Here is a 27307-nt window from a genome sequence, read left to right on the forward strand (position 1 = left end):
CTTTATTCTCAGTGTCTTTATCTATAAAATGTGGATGAAAGTGCTTACCCAGTATCCCTCAGAACGTTGTGTGGATAAAGGGAAATAATAGGCATGAAAGTACTGTTGAAGTGTAATTGATATTGCTATAAAGACATAAGGTTCAATGGCTACTTCACAGACCATTTAATGTATAATATCTCTCTGTGTGGTTAATGCAGGGAAGTGTCTCTCTAATATTTGTACTTAGGGAAAGGACAGTGCTTGCTTTGCAGGTGGATGAATTAACAGAACTTTTCTACATGTGGTTATCATGTGGCTGAGAATGTGCTTTGATTATTCTGGAATATATTGTATAAAATGAACGTGACATATCTTAGTAGTCACCGTCTCAAATTATTAGAATCTGGCTTAAACGTTCTCATTTAAGTAACCTTAATGGTTCTTATTTGTTGATTATTCATTTCACTTGCAGGATTGTCTGTTGTAATATGAGCCAAGGGATTGGAAATGTTAGAGAATAGAAGAAAATGGTCATTTTGCAGCGGTATTTTTAAAAATATATTTTAAACTGAGTTTCAAGAAGGTGTCAGCATTTGCAGGACAAGCAGGAAGAGTTTATACTGTGTAGAAGCCCAGATACTCAGAGTGTTTTGGTTTTTCATTTTTTAGTTTTTAGTTATTAGTCATTCTGTGCTTTAGGGCCTAATTACATATATTATATAAAGCATCTCCATGTGCCACATGGAAATAGGAGCAGCTCCACCGAAGGTTCGGATGGACGTGGTTTTCCTTCAGGGATTCTCTGTGATGCATCGAACTAAGCGATACCCCTCTTCTTTCAGAAGCCACCTGTTTGGTGCATATGACAAAAACAGACATTTTCATGTTGAATTAAAATAACGCTTTGTTTTGATTTCCCTTTTTCACTATAGGAACGTTTAGATTTTGCAATGAAAGAAATCATTTTTGATTTTCTTTGTGTGGGAAAACCAGCAAAAGCTTTCAGTCTCAATCCAGAGGTAAGAATGACCCTTTTGCGTTTATCGACAGAAGCCTACCTTTGCTTTGCAACGTTGGGGGATGGGGTGAAGGCCATCTTCTCCAAAAAAGTCTTCTGTTTGTTTCTCTCCATGTTATTTGACTAAAATAGTAGAGAAGTAAGATTTTGGGGTGAATAGACTTAGAATGATGAAAAGTTGACGTCCTACCACATTCTGTTCTTGTAGAAGGGAGTAAACCTTGCTCCGAAAGGTAATCTGTCTCTGTATGTCTGGTTGTTTATTATAGAAAAGTCAATACTTGTAACTATTTTGATGCAGATTAGCAAGTTGAGGAGTATTGAAAGTGATGAAACAGAAGAATAAATAGATGCAATGATAAAATACTAAAATCTAGTGAAATTAAATAAGTAATGTATGCATCTTTGATTCTGTGACAGCATCACAATTCAAGGACCAGGCAGATCATGGAAATGAGTGTATAATGGGTATGATGTACCTCATGGTGGGGGAGGGGGGCGGCTTAGGCAAATGAAAAGCACATGCAATTTTAAACTTCTAAAAAGACTGTTGGTGGGAATTCCCACCAACAAAGTGCAGAGTCCTAACCACTAGCTATAAGACATTGACCTCTCTGAGCTTCAGCTTTTTTACTAGTAAAAGGGACAAACTACTTTTCTAGCTCACCTCACAGAATCATCATGATATTACAAATTCATAAGCAAAAACAGAAAGAAATTGAACACCAGAAAAAAATTTTTAAACGTTGTTCCTGTCGTCACTATGATATTGTCTGGCTCCTTCATTCTGTCAGTGAGGAAGGAGACCCAGAGCCCAGAGGCTCAGAATAGGCAGCTGGTTAGCCGGAAGGGGAACCCAGGTCTCCCTGCCTCCTCATGCTTCCTCCCACCACACCCTGAATTCTCTTCTTGGCGCTGAGGTTGCCGTGTGTGTAGGGACAGCCCAACAAGCCCAAAAATGGGAGTTTCTGTCTGGTGTTTAATGACATCACAGGCTTCTGGAATGGCTGCAGCCAGGGTCAGTGGGCCAATGGGAGGGGGACAAACCCAGTGCAAATTCAGGGCATTTTGGCTGGAAGGAGGCCCATGGTCCAAGTACTAAAGAGTCTTCTCTTGCTTGAGAACAGTGGTTCCATGCTTTTCAATGGATGAAGGATAGTCTTTTTTTTTTTTTTTTTTTTTTTTTGGCTGTGCCATGTGACTTACGGGATCTTAGTTCCCCGACCTGGGATTGAACCCTGGCCCCTGGCAGTGAAAGCGCAGAGTCCTAACCACTGCACCGCTAGGGAATTCCCAGGATAGTTTTTCTAGTAAATGGTACTAAACAGTTGGACATCCACTTGCAAAATCATCAACTTCAACCCATAATTTGCCCTGTCAGGAAAAATTAACTCATAATGAATCATAAGCCTAAATGTGAAATCCGACATCATAAATCTTCCAGAAGAAAACAGAAGATAAAAATCTTTGTGACCTTTGGGTAGGCAAAAATTTCTTAGATAAGATACAAAAAGCATAAATTACAAAAGAAAAAGTTGATAAAATAAAATACAAAAGTATGCACTTTAAAAGTCAATGTTAATAAAGTGTAGAGCCACAGACTGGGAGAAAATATTTGCAAAACACGTATTGACAAAATCTTCTATCCAGAATATATAAAGAACTCCCAACTCAATAACCCAATTTTTTAAATGGACAAAATGAAGAGCCTCTTTACCAAAGAAGAGATACAAATGGCCAATAAACCTATGAAAGGATGTTCAACATCCTTAGTCATTAGGGAAATGCAAGTTAAAACCACAGTGAGATGTGCTGAGAAGGATACAGAGCAATTGGAACTTTATACTATTGATATTTTAGTGAGAATGCAAAATGGTACAACCACTTTAGAAAAAAGTTTGGCAATTTCTTATAAGGTTAAACATACACTGGGCATATGATCCAGCAGTTCTACCCCAAGGTGTTTATCCAAGAGAAATTAAAACATTTGTCCACAAAGATTTGTATCAACATTTATAGCACCTTTATTCATGATCACTAAAAACAGGAAAGCAACTCATGTTGAAACAGCTGGTGAATGTCGAAACAACTTGAGAATCATCAACACAATGGAATACTATTCAGCCATAAAAAGGAGCAGACTACTGATACTACAACAACACCTCAGAAGCGTTAAGCTGAGTGAAAGAAGCAAGACACAAAAGGTTGTGTCTGTTTGCTTCCATTTACATCACATTCTGGAAAAGGCAAAATTATAGGCAGAAATTAGACACTGATTGTCAGGTGCTGAGGTTGGAGGAGAGGACTGACTGACTGTAAAGAGGCACAAAGGAAATTTTGGGGATGATGGAAATATTTTATATCTTGACTGTGATGATAGTTACCTGACTATATATGTTTCTCAAAATTCAGAGAACTGTACAACTAAAAGGAGTGTATTTTACTACATGTGAATTATATCTCAATAAACTTGACTTCAGTAGAAAACAGTGGAGATTCTAGCCTACAATATATATTTGCCAGCGGGAACTTTTTAGGTATTAATCCTCACCGTAGCCCTATATGATCAATAGGTGTTATTATTCTCATTCTACAGAAAGGAAGCTGAGAATTGGACTTGGAAAAGTTAAGTAATTTCTCAAGACCAGACAGGTAATAGAAGGAGAGGTATGATGCAGAGCTATATAAAACATAAGAAGAAATTGTTTTTGAAATTAAGTTAAAAATATATTTCCCAAACTATCCCAACTTACTTCTGCCCTTAGAATTATTCAGAGAAAAGGAAAACTAAGAGAACTGGCAAGGATGGCTCATAAATTGGATAATCCACTTGCAAATAATTGAAGCTTGATCACTTAAGTCAATTCACAGTCATCCTATTGATACTGCATCTCCAGAATTGAACACTGTATTTCCTCACCCGAAACAGTGCTGTGTCTTGAAAAATATCCACAAATCTAGAAAACATTTCATGAAAGAACTACTAAAATAAATGAGGAAACTAATGGACTTTAATATACATTTCAACTTTTTAAAATGAATACTCTTTCATTTTAGAAAATGGAGAAAGAATATTACTGAAGACCATAAAATCATAAAATACACATTGGATTGGGTATGAATGGGCCAGAGAAATGTTTACCACACCCTGGTTGAAATACCCCTACTCCTTGAAGCTTGAATAAATAGTTTAGAAGTCGATATTACTTCATGTTCTAAGATATCATCATGTACTACAGAATAGGTGGTTCGGGCAAACCCAACTTGAATGTTTAGCTTCCCACCTACTAGTTATGTGGCCCTCGGTTTCCTCACCTGAAAAATAGGAATAATCATACCTTCCTTGCATGGCTATTTTAAAGATGAGAGTTAATGAGCAGTTCTGGATATATTTTAAGAACTCAATAAATTGTAATTAGATTATCATTGTTAGTAATGGTAATTATTTTCTGTATTAGGTAGCGGTCTACTTAGGGAACTTATTACTTGATGTGGTTTGAAAATATGAGTGTAAATGTTTACACATGGCTGTTTAAGGAAGTACAGATGTTTTAGTACCTTCTGACTTTTAAGATTATTGCTGCTGGGAGCAACTGTCCTACTGAGTCATCTTTCAGAGCCAATATTATGCCTTATCTGAGCCTGGGGAAGAAAATGGTCTGGCCCAGAATGACATTTCTTCTTACGAGTTTATGTGTTTTTATCAGTAACAGGTTCTGTGGCTTCGAATTCTTTAAATTTATTTTCAAACTTGCCAGTCTTTGTGAATCAAAAGTCAACAACCTGCAATTCAGAGCAGACGACTTACATTTTTATGATTCACATTTGGAACTCCCGTTTGTTTTCATTCAGTCTTTGTGAGTTAACACATGTCTCCTCCCAGGAGACAAAGAGATTTTTGCTGACCTCGGTTTACCTTAGTTGCAGCTGCTCCAGAGGGTGACTGCCTATCCCTTGGAGGTGCACCCAGGATCCCCCCAAACAGAATGAGTCTGACCATCTCAAACATACCCTCCAAGTTTGGTGAAAATCTTCCCAGTTGTTTTCTTGTGATGCAGCAACAAAGAGTGTCAGAAACTTAATTTCATTTTCTTAGGTTTGCCCTAAACCCTTTTAAATGATTTTCCCACACTAATCTAGAAGGCAAACCATGCTTAACTTCTTTGAAAGACTGATGGCTTAATTTCACGACAATAATTGGGTCTTTCGCTTTATCATGAACATATTGTCTCTTACAGAGGATGAACATTGGTTTACGGGCATTCTTGGTCATAGCTGATAGCTTGCAGCAGAAAGATGGGGAACCTCCCATGCCGGTTACGGGAGCCGTTCTCCCTTCAGGAAACACACTGAGGGTGAAGAAGACATATCTGAGTAAAACACTAACTGAAGAGGAAGCCAAAATGATAGGTGGGTTTCAAAGATATGTTTGCACTGGGCCTTATTAAGCCTTTAAAATGACCAATAGACACTTACCCTTAGTGAGATATATTTTAAAAATCTTCATAAAAGTAGCTGATGAGACATTTCAACATTAATTGTTTTGATTCATGCTGTGGTTTGTTTTACTGCCCTTTAAACTCTTTGGAACTTCCTGGTAAACATTTTGCCATTTAAATGTTAGATTTTTATCTGTGGTCTTTTCAAACTTCTAATATTGATTATTTGCAGTTTACAGTAAATTTCTAAGACATCTGTGTGCTTTGGTAGATAATCCTGTTTATAAAGCAAACATATAAATATATTCATTCATTTATTCATTCCCTCATTCATTTTTATAGTTCCTTTTCTTCATTTTTTTTTCAGTAAAATTAGTTTAATCTGTGTTTTAAACATGCCAAGTCCCATACATGCCAGGGTATATTGTGGGTTTAGCCTATGTGAGATTATTTTCTTTTTAATTTAACTGTCTTAACCCAAAGAGATGATTTTTTGCATTTGTTTCTCTTTTACTGAGTTCCTGAATTTAGAAACCTACTGCAAACTTGTTAAGTTAGTTCCTGGATTCCAAAGACCTAGAGGAAACATATGAGGAAACTTTTTCCTTTAAAATATTTATCTTTAGTTATGCAATGCTTAAATGAGTTCAAAAATATCAATATTTAATACATGACAAATAACTATTAATAATTATTTCATTAAAGTACAAATTTTAAACACAAAGCAATTTACTTTACATTTGTATTATATACATAAATATATAAAATGCATATACATATATGAAATACATATTCTGTACACATTTTCTTCCACTGAGAGCGGTAAAAATAATATACCTGAGGTAAATTTTCCTTCATTTAAAAATTTATGATGTGAAGTCATTTGTTGCCTTTACTAAAAAAACCCACACATATACTTCAGAGAATAATATAAAGTTATTAAAATTCTAACCCCAAATGAGAATTATCTTTTATTCACATAACCACTCGTTATGGTGGATTTTTTTATACTAACCAGAGACATAAAAATTCTAGTGTGGAACTTTGTTTCCTTGTTTATTTTTACTCTTCTGGAAAATATTTCCCTTTGAAGTATTAGAATTCCTATGTGTTAAATTTAAATGATTCTTTCGGGAATACCCACTACACGTGGGCACTATGCTAAGAGTCCTGCAGATAAGAGATTAAATTAGACTCTGCTCAGAGAATTCACTGACCCACAGAAGGTCTTCAGTAAAAATATATCACAGAGGGTGAATAAAATAGGATTTCACTCTTTGATAGATTTAGTCAAAGATGTAACTGTAATGCATATTTTTCAGGCATGTCATTATATTACTCTCAAGTACGAAAAGCTGTGGACAACATTTTAAGGCACCTGGATAAAGAAGTAGGAAGGTGTATGATGCTGACTAACGTCCAGATGTTAAACAAAGAACCCGAAGACATGATCACGTGAGTATAGTGAGGACTAAGTTTTCAGTGAAGGGTTAATGAACCAAAAGACACCAGCAGAGGTTGTTCCCCTTTATTCTGTATTTTGTTCTCATGTTATTAGAGTCCGAGTTCTAAGAAGTGTTAGGGATAGTAAAAACATCGTTTGATAATATTTGACTAACTGTAAAAATAAAGTCAAACCTGAGATTGATCTGTTTTGATAATATTTCAAGTATCATTAGGACAGTAAGTTAGAAAATGGGCTCAAGGCACTTTTACTGGTCCACATTTTTCAGAAGTAATGTTTTGCTCTCAAGCCCACGTGATATAGCGTCATCACCAGTTTAGAGACATTCCATCTTTATGAATCTCAAGTTTACTTGTTTCTAGTGAGCGTTCCTGAACAGTGAGAGTTAAACCTGCTTAATATTCTCTATGTAACTGTGTCATAGAAATACTGGATTTTAAGAATGCATTTGTAGCTTAGAATGTAGAAATCAGATGTTCTTACCCAAAATCCAAGATCTAGATTTGTAATTAGAGCTCCTCATTAGAAACTCACACAAGTTGTATTTGCTACTTGTAATTAATTATGGCAGGAACGCAGGTTAGGTTATGACTGTTTTAAGACAGTTTGGACTTTGTTGTTGAACTATGAATTAAATTATATTTGGCACCTGTGGCATACATTTCTAAACATATAATTAGGAAAATTTTCTTTGTCACTCAGTGTGTCCAATTCCAAATATCACAGTTAGTTGGAAGGTTGTTACCTATATAGGGAAGTTCATATTATGGGTGTGTATTTTCATTACAATGGTAGTATGTCAAAAACAAACTACAGTGAAACACAACATGATAAAAAAGTTTAAAATACAGAATTATTTTAAATACGTATTTAGCAGTATGGCAAGTTAAAATGAAAGCCTCCTCCACAGAGCTCCACTTGAAATCTGCATCCATTCCTTGGTTCAGTGTGATTTCTTCCAGACCTTTCCCAATGTCAGCACAAATGCATATATACATTTTCTTTTTTACAAAAATGGAGTCATACAGTGTATATTGTCCTGCAGCTTGCCAGTCACTTCATTTAAATGATATGGAGAGCATGTTGCTTTAGATTTTTCAACCAAAATGATAGCAGAATTGAAATTGACCAAAGTTAATAACGTTAAATATCTTGTCTACAGCTCTGGTACTTACCTCACAAATTGCCAGATTGTCCATAAACCTTTAACCTCCTTACTGCATACTCTCTGAATATATTAAAGCAGTTTTCAATTTACAATGTAGAAGATGTAAGAAATGCTTTGAAAACTTCTGCCATATAGTTGTTTCCTCTAAAAGAGTAAGGAAATGAAAGACCTTGAAAGGAAAACTATGTTTATAATCCAGAGATCATAAGACAGGGTCAGGAGAAAAACAATACATTCAGAACCATAAAAGGTACAGGTTTAAATGTAAATGTTAACATTTCATTTGTATTTTCACAATACCTTAAACTTTTTCTAAGGTGATTCTTTACTTTTTCCTATTCAACCGTCTTAAGATGCCCCACCCCAAATAGGGCTAGAAATAGTTTTCATGCTAGACTTTAAAGCAGATCCCTGAGTGGAAAATGGCTTCTGGCTACATTTCTAAAAAACAAAGAGATAGGGAGACCTTCAAGATGGCAGAGGAGTAAGACGTGGAGATCACCTTCCTCCCCACAAATACATCAGAAATACATCTACACGGTGAACAACTCCTACAGAGCACCTGGCAGAAGACCTCAGACTTCCCAAAAGGCAAGAAACTCCCCACGTACCTGGGTAGAGCAAAAGAAAAAAGAAAAAGCAGAGACGAAAGAATAGGGACGGGACCTGCACCTCTGGGAGGGAGCTGTGAAGGAGGAAAGGTTTCCACACACTAGGAAGCCCCTTCACTGATAGAGATGGGGGATGGGCGGGGGGGAGGCTTCGGAGCCACAGAGGAGAGCACAGCAACAGGGGTGCAGAGGGCAAAGCAGAGAGATTCCTGCACAGAGGATCAGTGCCGACCAGCAGTCACCAGCCCGAGAGGCTTGTCTGCTCACCTGCCAGGCAGGTGGGGTCTGGGAGCTAAGGCTCGGACTTAGGAGGTCAGACCCCAGGGAGAGGACTGGGGTTGGCTGTGTGAACACAGCCTGAAGGGGGCTAGTGAGCCACAGCTAATAGGGAGGGAGTCCAGGAAAAAGTCTGGACCTGCCTAAGAGGCAAGAGACCATTGTTTTGGGGTGCGCAAGGAGAGGGGATTCAGAGCACTGCCTAAATGAGCTCCAGAGACAGGCGTGAGCCACGGCTGTCAGCGTGGACCCCAGAGATGGGCATGAGACGCTAAGGCTGCTGCCGCCACCAAGAAGCCTGTGTGCAAGCACAGGTCACTCTCCACACCGCCCCTCCCGGGAGCCTGTGCAGCCCGCCACTGCCAAGGTCCTGTGATCCAGGGACAACTTCCCTGGGAGAACGCACGGTGCGCCTCAGGCTGTTGCAACGTCATGCTGGCCTCTGCTGTCACAGGCTTGCCCCGCATCCGTACCCCTCCCTCCCCCGAGCCTGAGCGAGCCAGAGCCCCTTAATCAGTGCTCCTTTAACTCCATCCTGTCTGAGTGGGGAACAGATGCCCTTAGGCAACCTATACACAGAGGCAGGTCCAAATCGAAAGCTGCACCCCAGGAGCTGTGCGAACAAACAAGAGAAAGGGAAATCTCTCCCAGCAGCCTCAGGAGCAGCGGATTAAATCTCCACAGTCAACTTGATGTACCCTGCATCTGTGGAATACCTGAATAGACAACGAATCATCCCAATATTAACATGGTGGACTTTTGGAGCAACTGTAGACTTGGAGTTTGCTTTCTGCATCTAATTTGTTTCTGGTTTTATGTTTATCTTAGTTTAGTATTTAGAGTTTATTATCATTGGTATATTTGTTTATTGATTTGGTTGCACTCTTCCCTTTTTTTTCTATATACAGATATATATATATTTTTCCTTGTTCTCTTTTTGTGAGTGTGTATGTGTATGCTTCTTTGTGTGATTTTCTCTCTATAGCTTTCCTTTTACCATTTGTCCTAGGGTTCTGTCTGTCTTTTTTTTTTTTTTACTACAGTTTTTAGTGCTTGTTATCATTGGTGGATTTGTTTTTTGGTTTGGTTGCTCTATTCTTTCTTTCTGTTTTTTTTTATTACTTTTTAACTTTTTTACGTTTAATAATTATTTTTTATTTTTTATTTTAATAACTTTATTTTATTTTACTTTTTTCTTTCTTTCTTTCTTTTTTTTCTCCCTTTTCTTCTGAGCCGTGTGGCTGACAGGGTCTCAGTGCTCCGGCAGGGTGTCAGACCTGTGCCTCAGAGGTGGGAGAGCTGAGTTCAGGAGATTGGTCCACCAGAGACCTCCCGGCTCCACATAACATCAAACAGCAAATGCTCTCCCAGAGAACTCCATCTAAACACTAAGACCCAGCTCCACTCAACGACCAGCAAGCTACAGTGCTGGACACCCTATGCCAAACAACTAGCAAGACAGGAACCAACCTCACCCATTAGCAGAGAGGCTGCCCAAAATCATAATAAGGTCACAGACACCCCAAAATACACCACTGGATGCGGTCCTGCCCACCAGAAAGACAAGATCCAGCCTTATCCACCAGAACACAGGCACCAGTCCCTTCCACCAGGAAGCCTACACAACCCACTGAACCAACATTACCCACTGGGGGCAGACACCAAAAACGTCGGGAACTACAAACCTGCAGCCTGCGAAAAGGAGACCCCAAACACAGTAAGTGAAGCAAAATGAGAAGACAGAGAAACACACAGCAGATGAAGGAGCAAGGTAAAAACCCACCAGACCAAACAAATGAAGAGGAAATAGTCAGTCTACCTGGAAAAGAATTCAGAGTAATGATAGTAAAGATGATCCAAAATCTTGGAAATATAATGGAGAAAAATAAAAGAAATGTGTAACAAGGACCTAGAAGAACTAAAGAGCAAACAAACAATGATGAACAACACAATAAATGAAATTTAAAATTCTCTAGAATGAATCAGTAGCAGAATAACTGAGGCAGAAGAATGAATAAGTGACCTGGAAGATAAAATAGTGGAAATAACTACTGCAGAGCAGAATAAAGACAAAAGAATGAAAAGAATTGAGAACAGTCTTTGAGACCTCTGGGACAACATTAAATGCACCAACATTCGAATTATAGGGGTCTCAGAAGAAGAAGAGGAAAAGGAAGGGACTGAGAAAATATTTGAAGAGATTATAGTTGAAAACTTCCCTAACATGGGAAAGGAAATAGTCAATCAAGTCCAGGAAGCACAGAGAGTCCCATACAGGATAAATCCAAGGAGAAACATGCCAAGACACATGTTAATCAAAGTATCAAAAATTAAATACAAAGAAAAAATATTAAAAGCAGCAAGAGAAAAACAACAAATAACATACAAGGGAATCCCCATAAGGTTAACAGCGGATCATTCAACAGAAACTCTGCAAGCCAGAAGGGAGTGGTCGGGCATATTTAACATGATGAGAGGGAAAAACCTGAAAAAATTTTCAGATTTCAGAAAAATCTGAAAATCTCACTCAGATTCGATGGAGAAATAAAAACCTTTACAGACAAGCAAAGGGTAAGAGAATTCAGCACCACCAAACCAGCTTTACAACAAATGCTAAAGGAACTTCTCTAGGCAGGAAACACAAGAGAAGGAAAAGACCTACAATAACAAACCCAAAACAATTAAGAAAATGGTAATAAGAACATACATATTGATAAATACCTTAAATGTAAATGGATTAAATGCTCCAGCCAAAAGACATAGACTGGCTGAATGGAAACAAAAACAAGACCTGTATATATGCTGTCTACAAGAGACCCACTTCAGACCTAGGGACACATACAGACTGAAAGTGAGGGGATGGAAAAAGATATTCCATGCAAATGGAAGTCAAAAGAAAGCTGGAGTAGCAATTCTCATATCAGACAAAATAGACTTTAAAATAAAGACTATTACGAGAGACAAAGAAGGACACTACATAATGATCAAGGGATCAATCCAAGAAGAGGATATAACAATTGTAAATATTTATGCACCCAACATAGGAGCACCTCAATACATAAGGCAAATGCTAACAGCCGTAAAAGAGGAAATCGACAGTAACACAGTCATAACAGGGGACTTTAACAGCACACTTTCACCAATGGACAGATCATCCAAACTTAAAATAAATAAGGAAACACAAGCTTTAATTGATACATTAAACAAGATGGACTTAATTGATATTTATAGGACATTCCGTCCAAAAAAACAACAGAATACACTTTCTTCTCAAGTGCTCATGGAACATTCTCCAGGATAGATCATATCATGGGTCACAAATCAAACCTTGGTAAATTTAAGAAAATGGAAACCGTATCAAGTATCTTTTCTGACAACAATGCTATGAGACTATATATCAATTACAGAAAAAAATCTGTAAAAAATACAAACACATGGAGCCTAAACAGTACACTACTAAATAGCCAAGAGATCACTGAGGAAATCAAAGAGGAAATCAAAACATACCTAGAAACAAATGGCAATGAAAACACAATGACCCAAAACCTATGGGATGCAGCAAAAGCAGTTCTAAGAGGGAACTTTATAGCAATACAATCGTACCTCAAGAAACAAGAAACATCTCAAATAACCTAACCTTACACCTAAAGCAATTAGAGAAAGAACAAAAAAACCCAAAGTTAGCAGAAGGAAAGAAATCATAAAGATCAGAACAGAAATAAATGAAAAAGAAATGAAGGAAAGGATAGCAAAGATCAATAAAACTAAAAGCTGGTTCTCTGAGAAGGTAAACAAAACTGATAAACCATTAGCCAGACTCATCAAGAAAAAAAAGGAGAAGACTCAAATCAATAGAATTAGAAATAGAAAAGGAGAAGTAACAACTGACACTGCAGAAATACAAAGAAAGGATCATGAGAGATTACTACAAGCAACTATATGCCAATAAAATGGACAACCTGGAAGAAACGGACAAATTCTTAGAAAAGCACAACCTTCTGAGACTGAACTAGGAAGAAATAGAAAATATGAACAGTCCAATCACAAGCACTGAAATTGAAACTGTGATTAAAAACCTTCCAACAAACAAAAGCCCAGGACCAGATGGCTTCACAGGAGAATTCTATCAAACATATACAGAAGAGCTAACACCTATCCTTCTCAAACTCTTCCAAAATATAGCAGAGGGAGGAACACTCCCAAACTCATTCTATGAGGCCACCGTCACCCTGATACGAAAACCAGACAAAGATGTCACCAAGAAAGAAAACTACAGGCCAATATCACTGATGAACATAGATGCAAAAATCCTTAACAAAATACTAACAAACAGAATCCATCAGCACATTAAAAGGATCATACACTATGATTAAGTGGGGTTTTTCCCAGGAATGCAAGGATTCTTCAATATATGCAAATCAATCAATGTGATACAGCAGAGTAACAAATTAAAGGATTAAAACCATATGATCATCTCAATAGGTGAAGAAAAAGCTTTCGACAAAATTCAACACCCATTTATGATAAAACCCCTCCAGAAAGTAGGCATAGAGGGAACTTACCTCAACATAATAAAGGCCATATATGACAAACCAACAGCCAACATTGTTCTCAATGGTGCAAAACTGAAACCATTTCCACTAAGATCAGGAACAAGACAAGGTTGCCCACTCTCACCACTATTATTCAACACAGTTTTGGAAGTTTTAGCCACAGCAATCAGAGAAGAAAAAGAAATAAAAGGAATCCAAATCAGAAAAGAAGAAGTAAAACTGTCACTGTTTGCAGATGACGTGATACTATACATAGAGAATCCTAAAGATGCTACCAGAAAACTGCTAGAGCTAATCAATGAATCTGGTAAAGTTGCAGGATACAAAATTAATGCACAGAAATGTCTTGCATTCCTATACACTAATGATGAAAAATCTGAAAGAGAAATCAAGGAAACACTCCCATTTACCATTGCACCAAAAAGAATAAAATACCTAGGAATAAACCTACCTAAGGAGACAAAAGACCTGCATGCAGAAAACTATAAGACACTGATGAAAGAAATTAAAGATGATAGAAACAGATAGATAGATATACCATGTTCTTGGATTGGAAAAATCAACATTGTGAAAATGCCTATACTACCCAAAGCAATCTACACATTCATTGCAATCCCTATCAAACTACCAGTGGCATTTTTCACAGAAGTAGAACAAAAATTTTCACAATTTGTATGGAAACACAAAAGACCCTGAATAGCCAAAGCGATCTTGAGAAAGAAAAACGGAGGTGGAGGAATCAGGCTCCCTGACTTCAGACTATACTACAAAGCTACAGTAATCAAGACAGTATGGTACTGGCACAAATTTACTGGCACAGAAATATACATCAATGGAACAGGATAGAAAGCCCAGAGATAAACCCACGCACATATGGTCACCTTATCTTTGATAAAGGAGGCAAGAATATACAATGGAGAAAAGACAGTCTCTTCAATAAGTGGTGCTGGGAAAACTGGACAGCTACATGTAAAAGAATGAAATTACAACACTCCCTAACACCATACACAAAAATAAACTCAAAATCGATTAAAGACCTAAATGTAAGGCCAGACACTATAAAACTCTTAGAGGAAAACATAGGCAGAACACTCTATAACATAAATCACAGCAAGATCCTTTTTGACCCACGTCCTAGAGAAATGGAAATAAAAATAAAAATAAACAAATAGGACCTAATGAAACTTAAAAGCTTTTGCACAGCAAAGGAAACCGTAAACAAGACAAAATGACAACCCTCAGAATGGGAGAAAATATTTGCAAATGAAGCAACTGACAAAGGATTAATCCCCAAACTTTACAAGGAGCTCAATATCAAAAAAAACAAAGAACCCAGTTCAAAAATGGGCAGAAGACCTAAATAGACATTTCTACAAAGAAGATATACAGATTGCCAAGAAACACATGAAAAGGATGCTCAACATCACTAATCATTAGAGAAATGCAAATCAAAACTACAATGAGGTATCCCCTCCCACCAGTCAGAATGGCCATCATCAAAAAATCTACAAACAATAAATGCTGGAGAGGGTGTGGAGAAAAGGGAACCCTCTTGCACTGTTGGTGGGAATGTAAATTGATACAGCCACTATGGAGAACATTATGGAGGTTCCTTAAAAAACTAAAAATAGAACTACCATATGTCCCAGCAATCCCACTATTGGGCATATATCCAGAGAAAACCATAATTCAAAAAGAGTCATGTACCACAATGTTCATTGCAGCTCTATTTACAATAGCCAGGACATGGAAGCAATCTAAGTGTCCACCGACAGATGAATGGATAAAGAAGATGTGGCACATATATGCAATGGAATATTACTCAGCCATAAAAAGAAACAAAATTGAGTTCTTTGTAGAGAGGTGGATGGACCTAGAGACTGTCATACAGAGTGACGTAAGTCAGAAAGAGACAAAGAAATACCATATGCTAACACATATATGGAATCTAAAAAAAATGGTTCTGAAGAACCTAGGGGCAGGAGAGGAATAAAGATGCAGATGTGGAGAATGGACTTGAGGACACAGGGAGGGGGAAGGGTAATCTGGGACGAAGTGAGAGAGTGCGATGGATTTATATATACTACCAAATGTAAAATAGATAGCTAGTGAGAAGCAGCCACATAGCACAGGGAGATCAGCTCGGTGCTTTGTGACCACCTAGAGGGGTGGGATAGGGAGGGTGGGAGGGAGACGTAAGAGGGAGGAGATATGGGAGTATATGTATATGTATAGCTGATTCACTTTGTTAGAAAGCAGAAGCTAACACACCATTGTAAAGCAAATATACTCCAATAAAGATGTTAAAAAAAAAGAAAAAAGAAAAAACAAAGAGAAACATTAGAGAATCATGTAAGCATTTAGGAAAAGAGAGTTGAGGTCCACACCACACTAATGGAAATAGTTATTGGTGTTGATATTTGAGGTTGGTCCACCATTTTTCCAGGCTTTGCTTAGGTTATGAACTTGAAAATGAAGCATTCTGTGTTGCTGTGTTTCCATTCTTCATCCCTTTTGTGCTTTATGCTGGCAAATAATAATAATAGTAGTAGTAGTAAGTATAATAATATAATGACTGTAAATAATAATTATATAATATCTGTTAATAAAAATTATGTTATTTGGGGTACTCAGATGCTTCCTATAAAATCCCAGGCACAGGACTGCAGTAAAAGGAAACCATGCACCAAGCAGAGTTTCTAATCTAGGCTTGCTTTATCAGCTGGGAAGTCTGCCAGTCTATCAGCTGGCAGAATTTGCCTTACACTTCAGGCCAGGCAGGGTCATCTGTTTTCCAACAGATATGAAAATAATCCCAGCTGTTTAAAACATCTGGTGATCATGTTAGGAGAACTATTTAAAAGACTCTGTGCCACACATGAACAATCAGATCACTAGGCTTTAACTCTGTCTAGCCATCGAGGATGTCATTTGAAGACTTCTCTTTCCTTCTGCTGATTGGAAACCAGTGTACAGTGAAGTCCTCTCTGGAGTCCTTGTATGTCCTGTGCAAAAGGACTATGGAAAAGGAGAGAAAATAATCTTACGACTTCCCACAAGAACAGAGTATTTTAGAAATTAACATATATGTGTTTTGTTTTTCACAAAATACAAAAAAGTTTTGTATTTATTCCTAACAAACTTAAAAACACATGCTAAAAAGTAATGTCACAGAGCAAAATTGCTGTCTGATTATTGTCTTTAGTTTACAGAGAGCATGGATTCTGCCTGTTACATTTCTATTCTGACACAGTTACTGTTCCAAGAAGGAATTACTTCTACGCTACTTTGCATTTTCATTATTGTGTTTGTGTCCTACGATTGTGTTAATTTGGTACCAATTTTATATTTATTCTCAGAGGACTAAATCACCAAAATTTAAATATGCTGTTATATTATATCACAAGTTATTTGAACGATTTGATGTGTAGTTTAGTCTTTCCATAAAGGTTATTGATAAATATGTGATTAAGAATCAGTTTTCTATTTAAATAAGTAAAAATTGAAATAGTTTATCACTGAACTTATATTTTTCCTTCAGATTTTACAACAGGATATAGAAGGTATTAATTACCTTTAAAACATTCATATTCTCAAGAAAGTAAAAAGAAGAAATCTCCAAAGAGGTCAGGACCATCAGAGTAATTTTAAAAATCAGAAATGGGTGCACAATTACATACATTTCAGGATTTTACTTGACATTATGAAAGACTTATTTTTGGAAGCATTTAATTAAAAGAAAAAAATCAGAGGTGGGCACTCTTGAGAGGAGAAGCATAACTCATCAGAGAGAGAAACTTCCAGATGTCATGTTTGTTAATGGCACCATTAGTTGTATACGTTAAAATCCCATTTTTAAATGCTGAATGTACTAATGACTGCAATGTATTTCTTACATACTAATGTGTCCGGACAATTCAGTGAATTCAGTGTCTTAAGTGCAGCCCACAGGGACCAAACCCCATGGAACCCAGCTGAATGGCAAGACATATGATAGCAATAGAATGCTATTGCTATCGGCATTTGTCTTTTCAGATATATACCTCTAACTAACATTTAAATCTTCATAAGTTCTCTTAGAACTGGCCAAGCTATAAAAGGCATAAACCTTTAAGAATAATAGGGAGCAATCACCAGGCAGTGATTCAGAAGGCATTGATTTTAGTCTTTGTTCACATATTTGACCAATTTTTAAAAATTTTTTCATAACCTTTGACTTACGTTTAAACTTTGTCTTCAAATTCCAGGGGTGAGAGAAAGCCAAAAATAGATCTTTTCAGGACCTGTGTTGCTGCTATTCCCCGACTGCTTCCTGATGGGATGTCAAAACTTGAACTTATTGACTTGCTGGCGAGGTAGGTGAGAGCTGTAGTGGGCATTATTTGATCAAAATTGATTTTAATCCTTTGTCATGATTCCTCAAAAAATAGAATGATTATTAAAAATGGACAGATATTTACTAATTCTAGGTACTATTTGGAGTGCCCAGGAGGAATAAAGAGATGGTTTTGATTTGGGGCTTTTTTTTTTTTCCCTGTGCTCAAGGGGTTTAAAATTCAATGTAGAAGCAAATCCATAAGGACATAAGGTAACTAGCAATCCAAGGCTTGAAACTGTGCAAATTAATGGCACCCAAAAAATGTGATATGTAAAATCAGAGGGTAGAAGGATTACTGTGGACTGAGGACGTCAGCAGATGACTCCTGGGAGATGGTGGAACTTGAATGGCCCTTTGAAGGAAAGATAGGATATAGAAATGTAAAGAGCCCTTTGAAGGAAAGATAGGATATAGAAATGTAAAGGGAGTGCCATGAGGACAAGCACAGAGGTGGGACCAGGAAATGAGGAGATGAGCCTGGCTGGGAAAAAGTTCATTCAGGATGTGATTCCCAATCTGAGACCAACACACCCCCGGGGAGGCAAGAAGGTGGGTAACAGGGATCCTAAGCGGATTTTTGTACTTCAGAAAGCTTCCCTAGATCCTACGTTTATCCCCCTCCCCATCCTCCGTAAGAATGCACCGTCCAGCTAGAACCTAAAGGTAACTTGCTTTGAATGACATTACATTATTGTAGTTAAATAAGCTTGATTTTTCTCATGCTGATCTGAAGGTCTAGCTGACAGTTATGCATGTCTTTAATTTAAAAATCAAAAGTGACTTATTATCTCAGTGCATTTAGAAGGCAAAATCATTAGAAACGGGGTCCTTGGAGGGAATGGAATGAGGAGGAAGACAAGTCAGCCTTGCTTTGAAAAAAAAAAAGAAAGAAAAAGGATTTTAGAAAACCCAATGATAAAAATAAATAGAAATAAGACTTTAGAGGTAGATATTTAATTAATCTTTACTATTAACTGAGGCGTTTGGACTAATGGAGTTTCTAAGCAGGAGAATAACATGATAAAAAAATGTCATTTCGGCTGGTTAATCTGATAATGGCGGAATAGAGGAAAGGCCGGAGAAGGATAACAAATATTGATGGTGATTGGATGAAAGATGCTTTATACATAATCTTTTACCCACATCCTCTAGCCTTCGGAGAGCACCCTTCCCATCAATATCCAAAAAATAGCCCACGCCCCGGTCCCCCATGACTGCAGATCAGCCGGTGGCCTGCCCACGGCGCTGAGTGTCCTCATGGTGTGCAGTGCACCCTGGTGATCGTGGTCGTCACGCTGTCTGCTCTGCATAGCTGTTTGGACTCCTGTGCAGAGGGGACCAAATCCCGTGGTTGATCACTTCCTGCTATCAGTTAATAGCTTTCGTAGCCTGCTGTCCTTCCCCATTCTCTTCACTCCGAGTGTGGACAAAGGCACTCCTTTCCCTCTTCTGGTCACACTAGCTCAGGATGGTGCTGGCTCCTGAGCTTTACTGAAGATCCATTGCTTTGGTAACCACCGTGTCAAGCTTTGGTGTTCTCTGGCCACAGCCGTCTACCCTGCTAGCTGACTTTTATCACCTATGACCTATATAACCGGTTCTTTGCTACAGTCAGCCATCTCCAGGCCATGGGTTCTTCTTTCTTCCATTCCATGTGTAGGATGCATTTTAAGAAGAATATGAACTTAAAACAAACTACAGTCTAGGCTTTTGCTGAAGCCTGGCGACCAGAATGTGAGCCTAGAGCACCTTATCCGAAGTAGGGGAGCAGTGGGGAAAGAGGGAAAAACAAGCCTGGATCACAAAGGGGCTTCCGGTTCTGGGGGAGGACAAGATCTAAGGAGGAGCGAAGGGTGGATTCCTAGTGAATGACAGACATGGTGATTTGGAGGTTGGGGAGGTGAGGAACAGAGAGACCCAGATGCCATAAAGGGCCATCCATGCTACTGTAGAGTCTCCCAGGGTGATGGTGAAGTGCTGAAAATAAAGAAAAGCTGTGAGACAGGTGCCAGAATTACCCAGAAATGTACAGGAGCAGCCTGTCCACTTGCCGTGGACAACAGCGGGGAGGATGGTGTGACTAGGAGACAAGTGTTTCCACAGAGGAGGGGCGCTGAGTGAAAGGGCTGCAGGTGGCCTTGAGGAACGAGGGGCTGCCATCTGAGAGATGTGGAGGAGGCGCCCCCCCAAATGGGAATAATACTGACTCCTTTGGAAATCCTGAGTTTTGCTTCCCTGCTTTGCCGTTTTACTAGCCGTGTGATCCTGACAAATTATTGGGTTGGCCACAAAGTTTGTTTGGGGTTTTCCACAAGATGGTACAGGAAATCCCGAACGAACTTTGTGGCCAACCCCATATTTAACCCCTCAGCCTGTCTTTTTTCCTTGGTAGAATTGGAATAATGCTGCCTATCTCATAAGACTGTTGAAAGGGCAAAATGACATGGCACTTTGGTTAATCGGAGAGAAAATGTGTCAGCAGGGAAAAGACAGTTATCAGTTAAGCTGAAGTAAAAGGGAAGTTCACTTATTTCATTGAAGTTCTAATTGGTGGTGATTATATAACTAAGCCCTTTGAGATGCTACGTGTTTTAAAGGTCGTGCAGCCTTCTGGTACCGTCTCTAATGCTGTTTTGCTGTAAGTCTGTGTGGGAGACTCTTAACCTCTGGAATCACCTTGGTGGCCTCATGCTGTGACGCCTGGATCTGCAGACGCGGTGCCAGGCATGTCAGGAGGGAATTCTGTGAGACACGGTTGGAATGGCAGTGCTATTTATAGTGTCTTGTGTTTATTATTATGTACATTCTTACAAAGCCCAAAGCCATGGGTAATGTTTTTATGAGAGGAAAGAACAAATAAATATACTTGAGAGTTCAAGTCTTCGGGCAAAGTCAAGAAAATGACGGGACTTATATGGGAAGCCTGTGAAGAGGCCTTTTTCATAAGCTTCAAAAGAAGCCAGAGGCCGTTCTCCTCAGGGGAAGGATAACTTGGAGAGCTGGCCCTCACACTGGGTCCATTAACCTATGAGAAAACAAGCCCCTTCTAGATCTCAAGAGGGTCAGAGGACAGAAGTGAAGAAATTGAAGAGCAGTAAATGTGGGTTTCAAGTCTTTAGTCACTTTGTCCCCCTATAGTCCAGTCACGTTTGGATTCATTTGACTCCTGACACGGTCTAGTCAGAGAGGTGTGAGACCTTTTATTTCAGACACTTCCTGGTTGCATCCATGGTGCTTTTTTTACTGGAGAAAATCTTGGTTTTCTTCATACTTGGCAATATAAGACCAAATTCCATGCAGGCTCACCTGCCCCTCACAGCTTGGTTCCCCGAATAAGGAGTGTCGACTGAAAAAAAATGCACAACATGAGAGTTGTGAGTTAAGTTTTATCTGGGGCAAAATGAGGACTATAGCCCGGGAGACAGCATTTCAGATAGCTCTGAGAAACTGCTCCAAAGAGGCGGGGGATGCTCAGGATATATGTGATTTTGGTGAAGGGGGAGTACGTGCAGTCAAGCACATTTTTTTTAAATTTATTTATTATTTTTTTATTTTTGGCTGTGTTGGGTCTTCGTTTCTGTGCGAGGGCTTTCTCTAGTTGCGGCAAGTGGGGGCCACTCTTCATCGCGGTGCGCGGGCCTCTCACTATCGCGGCCTCTCTTGTGGCGGAGCACGGGCTCCAGACGCGCAGGCTCAGTAGGTGTGGCTCACGGGCCTAGTTGCTCCGCGGCATGTGGGATCTTCCCAGACCAGGGCTCGAACCCATGTCCCCTGCATTGGCAGGCAGATTCTCAACCACTGCACCACCAGGGAAGCCCCAAACACATATTTTTTGCAGAAGGTTGATGCTAGTCACGAGGAGCAGACATCACCATGAAGGGTTTTAGTGTTTTTCTAGATACGAGGAGATGCAAGAATTGGGCTTATAAAATCTTTTCCTGAAAATATCTAATTATCTGAAGACCCGTTCTGCCAGTTTTTCCCAGAGCACAGAGCACCTCATTCCTGATCTTCACCCTGAACTCCTTTCAAGGGGTGTCGAAGGTCAGCAGCTGCAGCAGCTCATGATTTAATCCTTGTAGAGGTAGACAGCAAGTGCCAATGGCAAGTGCCAGTTTGTAGGTGACAGGAGTTTCAAGGATATGTCCCCCATAACTGCCCCCAGGCTCCCTTCCCAGCTGTCCACATATTGGCCAAATACCACAGACACTCTAATCTCAGACTTGTATTAGTATGTTTAGCATAACAATGGTTTACAGGATGAAACAGACAAAGAAGGTGGAGCTCACTTTTCTCCTTGGCAGTCGCTGTCTTTTTTCTCTGTCTCCTCCCAGGTGTTTCCTGCTCTACCCTTGACCACAGGAAGGACCTTTTCCCCCAACAGTCTACAGGCTCCTGTCCTCTGTCCCTTCCTGCAGCACTATAGATGCACTAAGGGTTTGCTGTTCCATGTTTGCCCTCCTTTCAAAAATCTGAAATAGGGTTGTGAGAATTAAACAATGCATATAAATCACTTAACATGGTGCCTAGAACACAGTAAGCTCTCAGCAAATGTTAGTTATTATTTTTAGGCATCTTTAAATATGAATAACGTATTATGCCACGATGTACAATGCACTTTCATATACTTTATGTTAGGAAAGCTGGGTACATATTCATTCCTATTTTCGGACAAAGAGATTGAACTTCAGAAGAGGAAAGTTGGTTGCCCAAATGTACAGAATTTTCCAGAAGCCAAATAGAAGTGACAAATGTCGTTGGTTTTATACAAAATGACAAACATTTTGTGCAGTGTTTCTTTACAACTTGTGGAACTTTCTGAGGTAATGCATATGCAATTTCATGATCTTTAGTGGTGTCTGAAAACTATTTATCATTTACTGTTTATCATTCAGTCTTCAGCCTGTGTCTGTGTAGCGGAGGGCGGCTAGCTGTTTTGAGTAGCTGGGTGAGAACTGTAGACTCAATCGCATATACTGCCTCGATAAACCACTTAATCTTATTACTTTATTTTAATTGAGATGCAGTTTAAAGCCCTGTAGATAGGTGGGAGCTCATTCTTCTTCTTTTTTTTTAATAAAGTTCCCATTTTATTTTATTTATTTATTTCTTCGGGAGGGGCCACACCATGCGGCATGTGGGATCTTAGTTTCCCGACCAGGGATTAAACCCGCACCCCCCTAAATTGGAAGCACGGAGTCTTTTTTTTTTTTTAACATCTTTATTGGAGTATAATTGCTTTACAATGGTGTGTTAGTTCTGTATAACAAAGTGAATCAACTATACGTATACATACATCCCCATATCCCCTCCCTCTAGCGTCTCCCTCCCACCCTCCCTATCCCACCCCTCTAGGTGGTCACAAGGAGCACGGAGCCTTAACCACTGGACCACCAGGGAAGTCCCGGGAGCTCATTCTTTAATACCTTAGAGAAGAAGTTTCCGCCACTTCTGGTGAACATGCCAGAGGTTAACAGTCCACTGGTCAGCAAGTCCCTCCTTTCGGAAACCTTCGTCTCCAGGCCTTCACTTCTAAACCATTTCTTCCGCTGCTGCCCTTGGTGACGTTATGGGGCAGCAGGTCCCTCACCGCTGCCTGATAACCTTGTGTCAGTCCTGCCAGAGCTGAGAGGAGGCTATTCCTCCTAATGGATCTTTTCTTCTGGGTATAGTTTGTGAATTTGAAGTCACTCCCTTTTCCTTCATGCACCTCTAGCAACAAAATTCTTCAAAGCGACTGAGCTGATTCCATCTGAACCTGAGCTCACCTTTACGAAAGTGTTTCTGTTCAGTCGTTTGTCTGATCTGACCAACCAAGAAGGCGGCCTTGCTCAAGTTCTGGGTTTTCCCCCTTTTACCCACATCCTTACTTAGTGTAAGTGCCCCTCACACCACACCGCCGTCCTAGATCACTCCAAGCAGGGCCTCGGGACTGTTGCCTCATGCAGAATGTCGCCGCCTGGTTAATCAGGCCAGGCTGGTCCATGCGCCTCATGCCAGCTGCTGGGGAAGGACAGATGCAGTTGGTGTCGGCAATAACGGTTTCTTTCGGTATGCTTCACTGCTGTGTCACGGTGGAGTCCCTTCAGGCCCCCTTGGTGGTTTTGTGTGTAACCACATACCTGTGACCCCATTTTAGGCTCCTGGAAACCAGGTCAGCGTCTTAGAAATTTTTCCTCGGGTCCCCCAACCTAGTCAGACTTCCTGAGCTGCCTTCTCTGAACGTCTCTCTTCTCTTTCCATTGCTGCCACCAGACTCTCACAGGACTGTTGTTTATTGTCCTCACAGCCGTTCGCAGGCAAGAACCTGTCCTTTCTTTTCTGGCTTCTCAATGGGATGGCCCTGCAGGAGTTTGGGGGATGCCCTCTCCTCAGCCACTCCTTGCTCGCTGGACCAGCAGGCATCGTGAGACTGTAAATAGGTCGGCCAGCATCATGCAGCTTCCCTGCACGTCCTGCATCCTCAGGGTGGCTGAGCATCTTGCGCCTTTAACTGAATCTTCTTTTCCTTTCTCGTTAACTAAAATTTTTTTTCCTGTTTTCTGTTTTATAATATTAAATCCCATGCGCTTCACAAGATGATCTGTGATTATCTGGTTAAAATCTAACAAAAGTAAAAATGAGGAAGATCTGGGTGGAAGAAACGGCGTCTGTATCTGATAGGCAGCTCCCTACTTAGACTCTCCAAGGAATGACACGGGGGCGGGGCTCTGGCTCTTCTCGCAAATTCTTCTCCTTCTCCCTCGCCTGCTGCCACTCAGACTTGCCTTGATACGTTATTTTCACTCCATCTCAGTTCTGTGCCACTGGACCTTTTTCTTCCACAAATATTCCACTTTTATTATCAACTGGGCCTTTTATTCCCAAAGCTCCCTCCCCTCCCTGGTCCTGTCTCTTCGTACTCCAGGAATATTTTTGAGTGTTCTCACTGGTGAGGCATGTGAATACCATGATTTCAAGAGGAGTGGTCACCAAAAATAGCAAGAGCTGCACCACCTTGGGGTCTCAGAGTCCTTAAAATGATCCTGCACTGTTGGTTTAAAGTTAAGACAGCTTCCAGATTGCAAATTGCGAATGATGCCAAAGTTAGACGAAGAGTAGAATTAATCTCATTGGAAATCTGAAAGTATTGGCCCTTCTTTAAAAGCTTCATCTAAATAGACCATGGCATGGTTTTTATTTTGACTTTTGACCCTAAAGATATGTGCTTGCCTAGTTTCATGTGTGTAATAAAATAGCACACACTGGGTGGCTTAAGTAACAGAAATTTCTTGTCTCACACTTCCACAGGCTAGAAGTCATCAGGGTTGCTTCCTTCTGAGGCTGTGGGAGAGAATCTATTTTGTGCCTCTCTCCTAGCTTCTGGGGGTTTCTGGCATTGTTTGGCCTTGCTTGGTTCATAGAAGCATCACCCTGATCTCTGCCTTTATCTTTACATGGTGTTCTCCCTGTGTGTGTCTGTCTCCAAATCTCCCCTTCTTATAAGGACACCAGCCGTATGGATTTTACCCTACTCCAGCATGACCTCATCCTAATTTAGCTAATTCCATCTGCAATGACCCTATTTCCAAATAATGTCATATTCTCAGGTGCTGAGTGTTTGGATTTCAACATGTGAATTTGGGAGGAGACACAACCTGTAACAATGAACAATATCATTACCATCAGTTAACATTTACTGAGTGCCTCTTGTTCCTGTCCTTAAAAGGTGGTTCGTCAGCTGCAGAAGCTTATTCTCTAAGACATTCAGGACTATAGACAGGTATAAATGTAATAAATTGGAACAATAAACTTAAGATGGAAACATGACCTCAAGTGTTTTCCATAAATTAGTGTTTTCAAACCATGGGCTGCAAAGGTGACTGGAAGCTGCCTGTAGATTGAAGGAATGTTTCCTCTCACAGGGGGGCTTCAGGTCCTTTACCCAGCTTCAACCAGAACAACTCGTTTCTTTCTTTTTAATAAATAAATTAATTAATTAATTAACTAATTTGTTTATTTATTTATTTATGGCTGCGTTGGGTCTTTGTTGCTGTGAGCAGGCTTTCTCTAGTTGCGGCGAGCGGGGGCTACTCTTTGTTGCGGTGCGCGGGCTTCTCATTGCGGTGGCTTCTCTTGCTGAGGAGCACGGGCTCTAGGCGCATGGGCTCAGTTGCTCCGCGGCATGTGGGATCTTCCAGGACCAGGGCTCGAACCCCTGTCCCCTGCCTTGGCAGGCAGATTCTTAACCACTGCGCCACCAGGGAAGTCCCACAACTCGGTTGTACTATATACTAGAGTTCTACATAAAATTTTTTGAAAAAAATATGGAGCTGCTGATTAAAATACAAAGAAAATTTGTAAATTCCTGCCTTAGTCCTTAACTAGAAGCCCCGGTTAAAGACCTCTGTGTGTTATTTCAGCAACTATGACCTACTTAATAGCTATAGACTTAATAGCAAGTCTGCCCTGAAGAATTAGCTCAGCTCTTCCTTCTCAGCAGTTTTGTAGAACTTAACTTGCTTTTGGAACAGAAGATATATCTTCCCTGACTTGGTATATATCTGCTCATTAATGAGCTTTTGCCTGGTTTATATTGTCAAATTTGGACCAATTAGTGTACTTTATACTCTAGAGAATAAGAAGGGTATTCAGTATCAAGTTTTTGAAATACTATCTATTCAAAAATATGTAACTGTATCAGGCCTGTTTTATGTAGAAAACTTTGGATTAAAGATGAGAAGTCCTGGGTTGGAATCCTGGACTTTGAGGAAATTCCTTAACCACTCTGGTTCACAGTTTCTTTTTCTGTTGGTTGAAGATATTATGTCCTATTTAATGGGGGCCCCTGTTGACTTGGCCAGCTTCTTCTTTGACACTGAACAATTCCGGGCTGCTGAGTCCTTGAAATTCTATCTCCTGGGTGTCTTTGCTCTCCATCTCTCCCTTCCTTACTACTTCTCTGCCTTGGGTCAGGCCCCCGCAACTTGGTGCCTGAGTCACTGCAATGACCTCCCAGCCGGTCTCTGCCCTCCGTCTTGTGGCTTCTCCAACGCATCCTGCATATTCCTGCCTAACTTTTTTTTCTCAGATGTGAATCTAATCATGTTACTTCCCCTGTAACTTTCTGAATACAGTTCATTTTCTTCTCATAGTAAGAGCTAACCTGTACTGAGTGCTTACTGCATGCTCAGTGTGGTACTAAACACTGTTCACAGATCATCTCAATGAACCTCACAACAGGTTATGAGCTACAAGTACAGCTATTATCCCCATGTTCCAAATGAGGCTCTGAGGCTTAGAGAGGTGAAGTAACTGGCATGAGGTCACATAGCTAATGCATGACAGAGGCAAGGCAGTGATCAGGCATTCTGATTCCAGAGCACTCACACTTAACCTCTTCCTGCTGTGTTGCCTCCTTGGGTGGCCCACAGACAC

General features: G+C 39.8%; 1 protein-coding gene across 5 annotated transcripts in view; it reads left to right on the forward strand.

Annotated features, from left to right (window-relative positions):
- Positions 1–27307, forward strand: part of FRY (FRY microtubule binding protein) — a 329207-nt gene that overhangs the window by 190078 nt on the left and 111822 nt on the right. For all 5 annotated transcript variants that reach the window (XM_082366277.1, XM_082366278.1, XM_082366279.1 and 2 more), the window contains 4 exons: positions 915–1001; positions 5239–5410; positions 6762–6894; positions 17760–17867. In XM_082366277.1, coding sequence (XP_082222403.1) covers positions 915–1001; positions 5239–5410; positions 6762–6894; positions 17760–17867 — 500 coding nt within the window. The remainder of the gene's footprint in view (positions 1–914; positions 1002–5238; positions 5411–6761; positions 6895–17759; positions 17868–27307) is intronic.

The sequence above is a fragment of the Balaenoptera borealis genome (genome assembly GCF_965194805.1).
Source record: "Balaenoptera borealis genome assembly, chromosome: 18".
NCBI classification, from domain to species: Eukaryota; Metazoa; Chordata; class Mammalia; order Artiodactyla; family Balaenopteridae; genus Balaenoptera; species Balaenoptera borealis.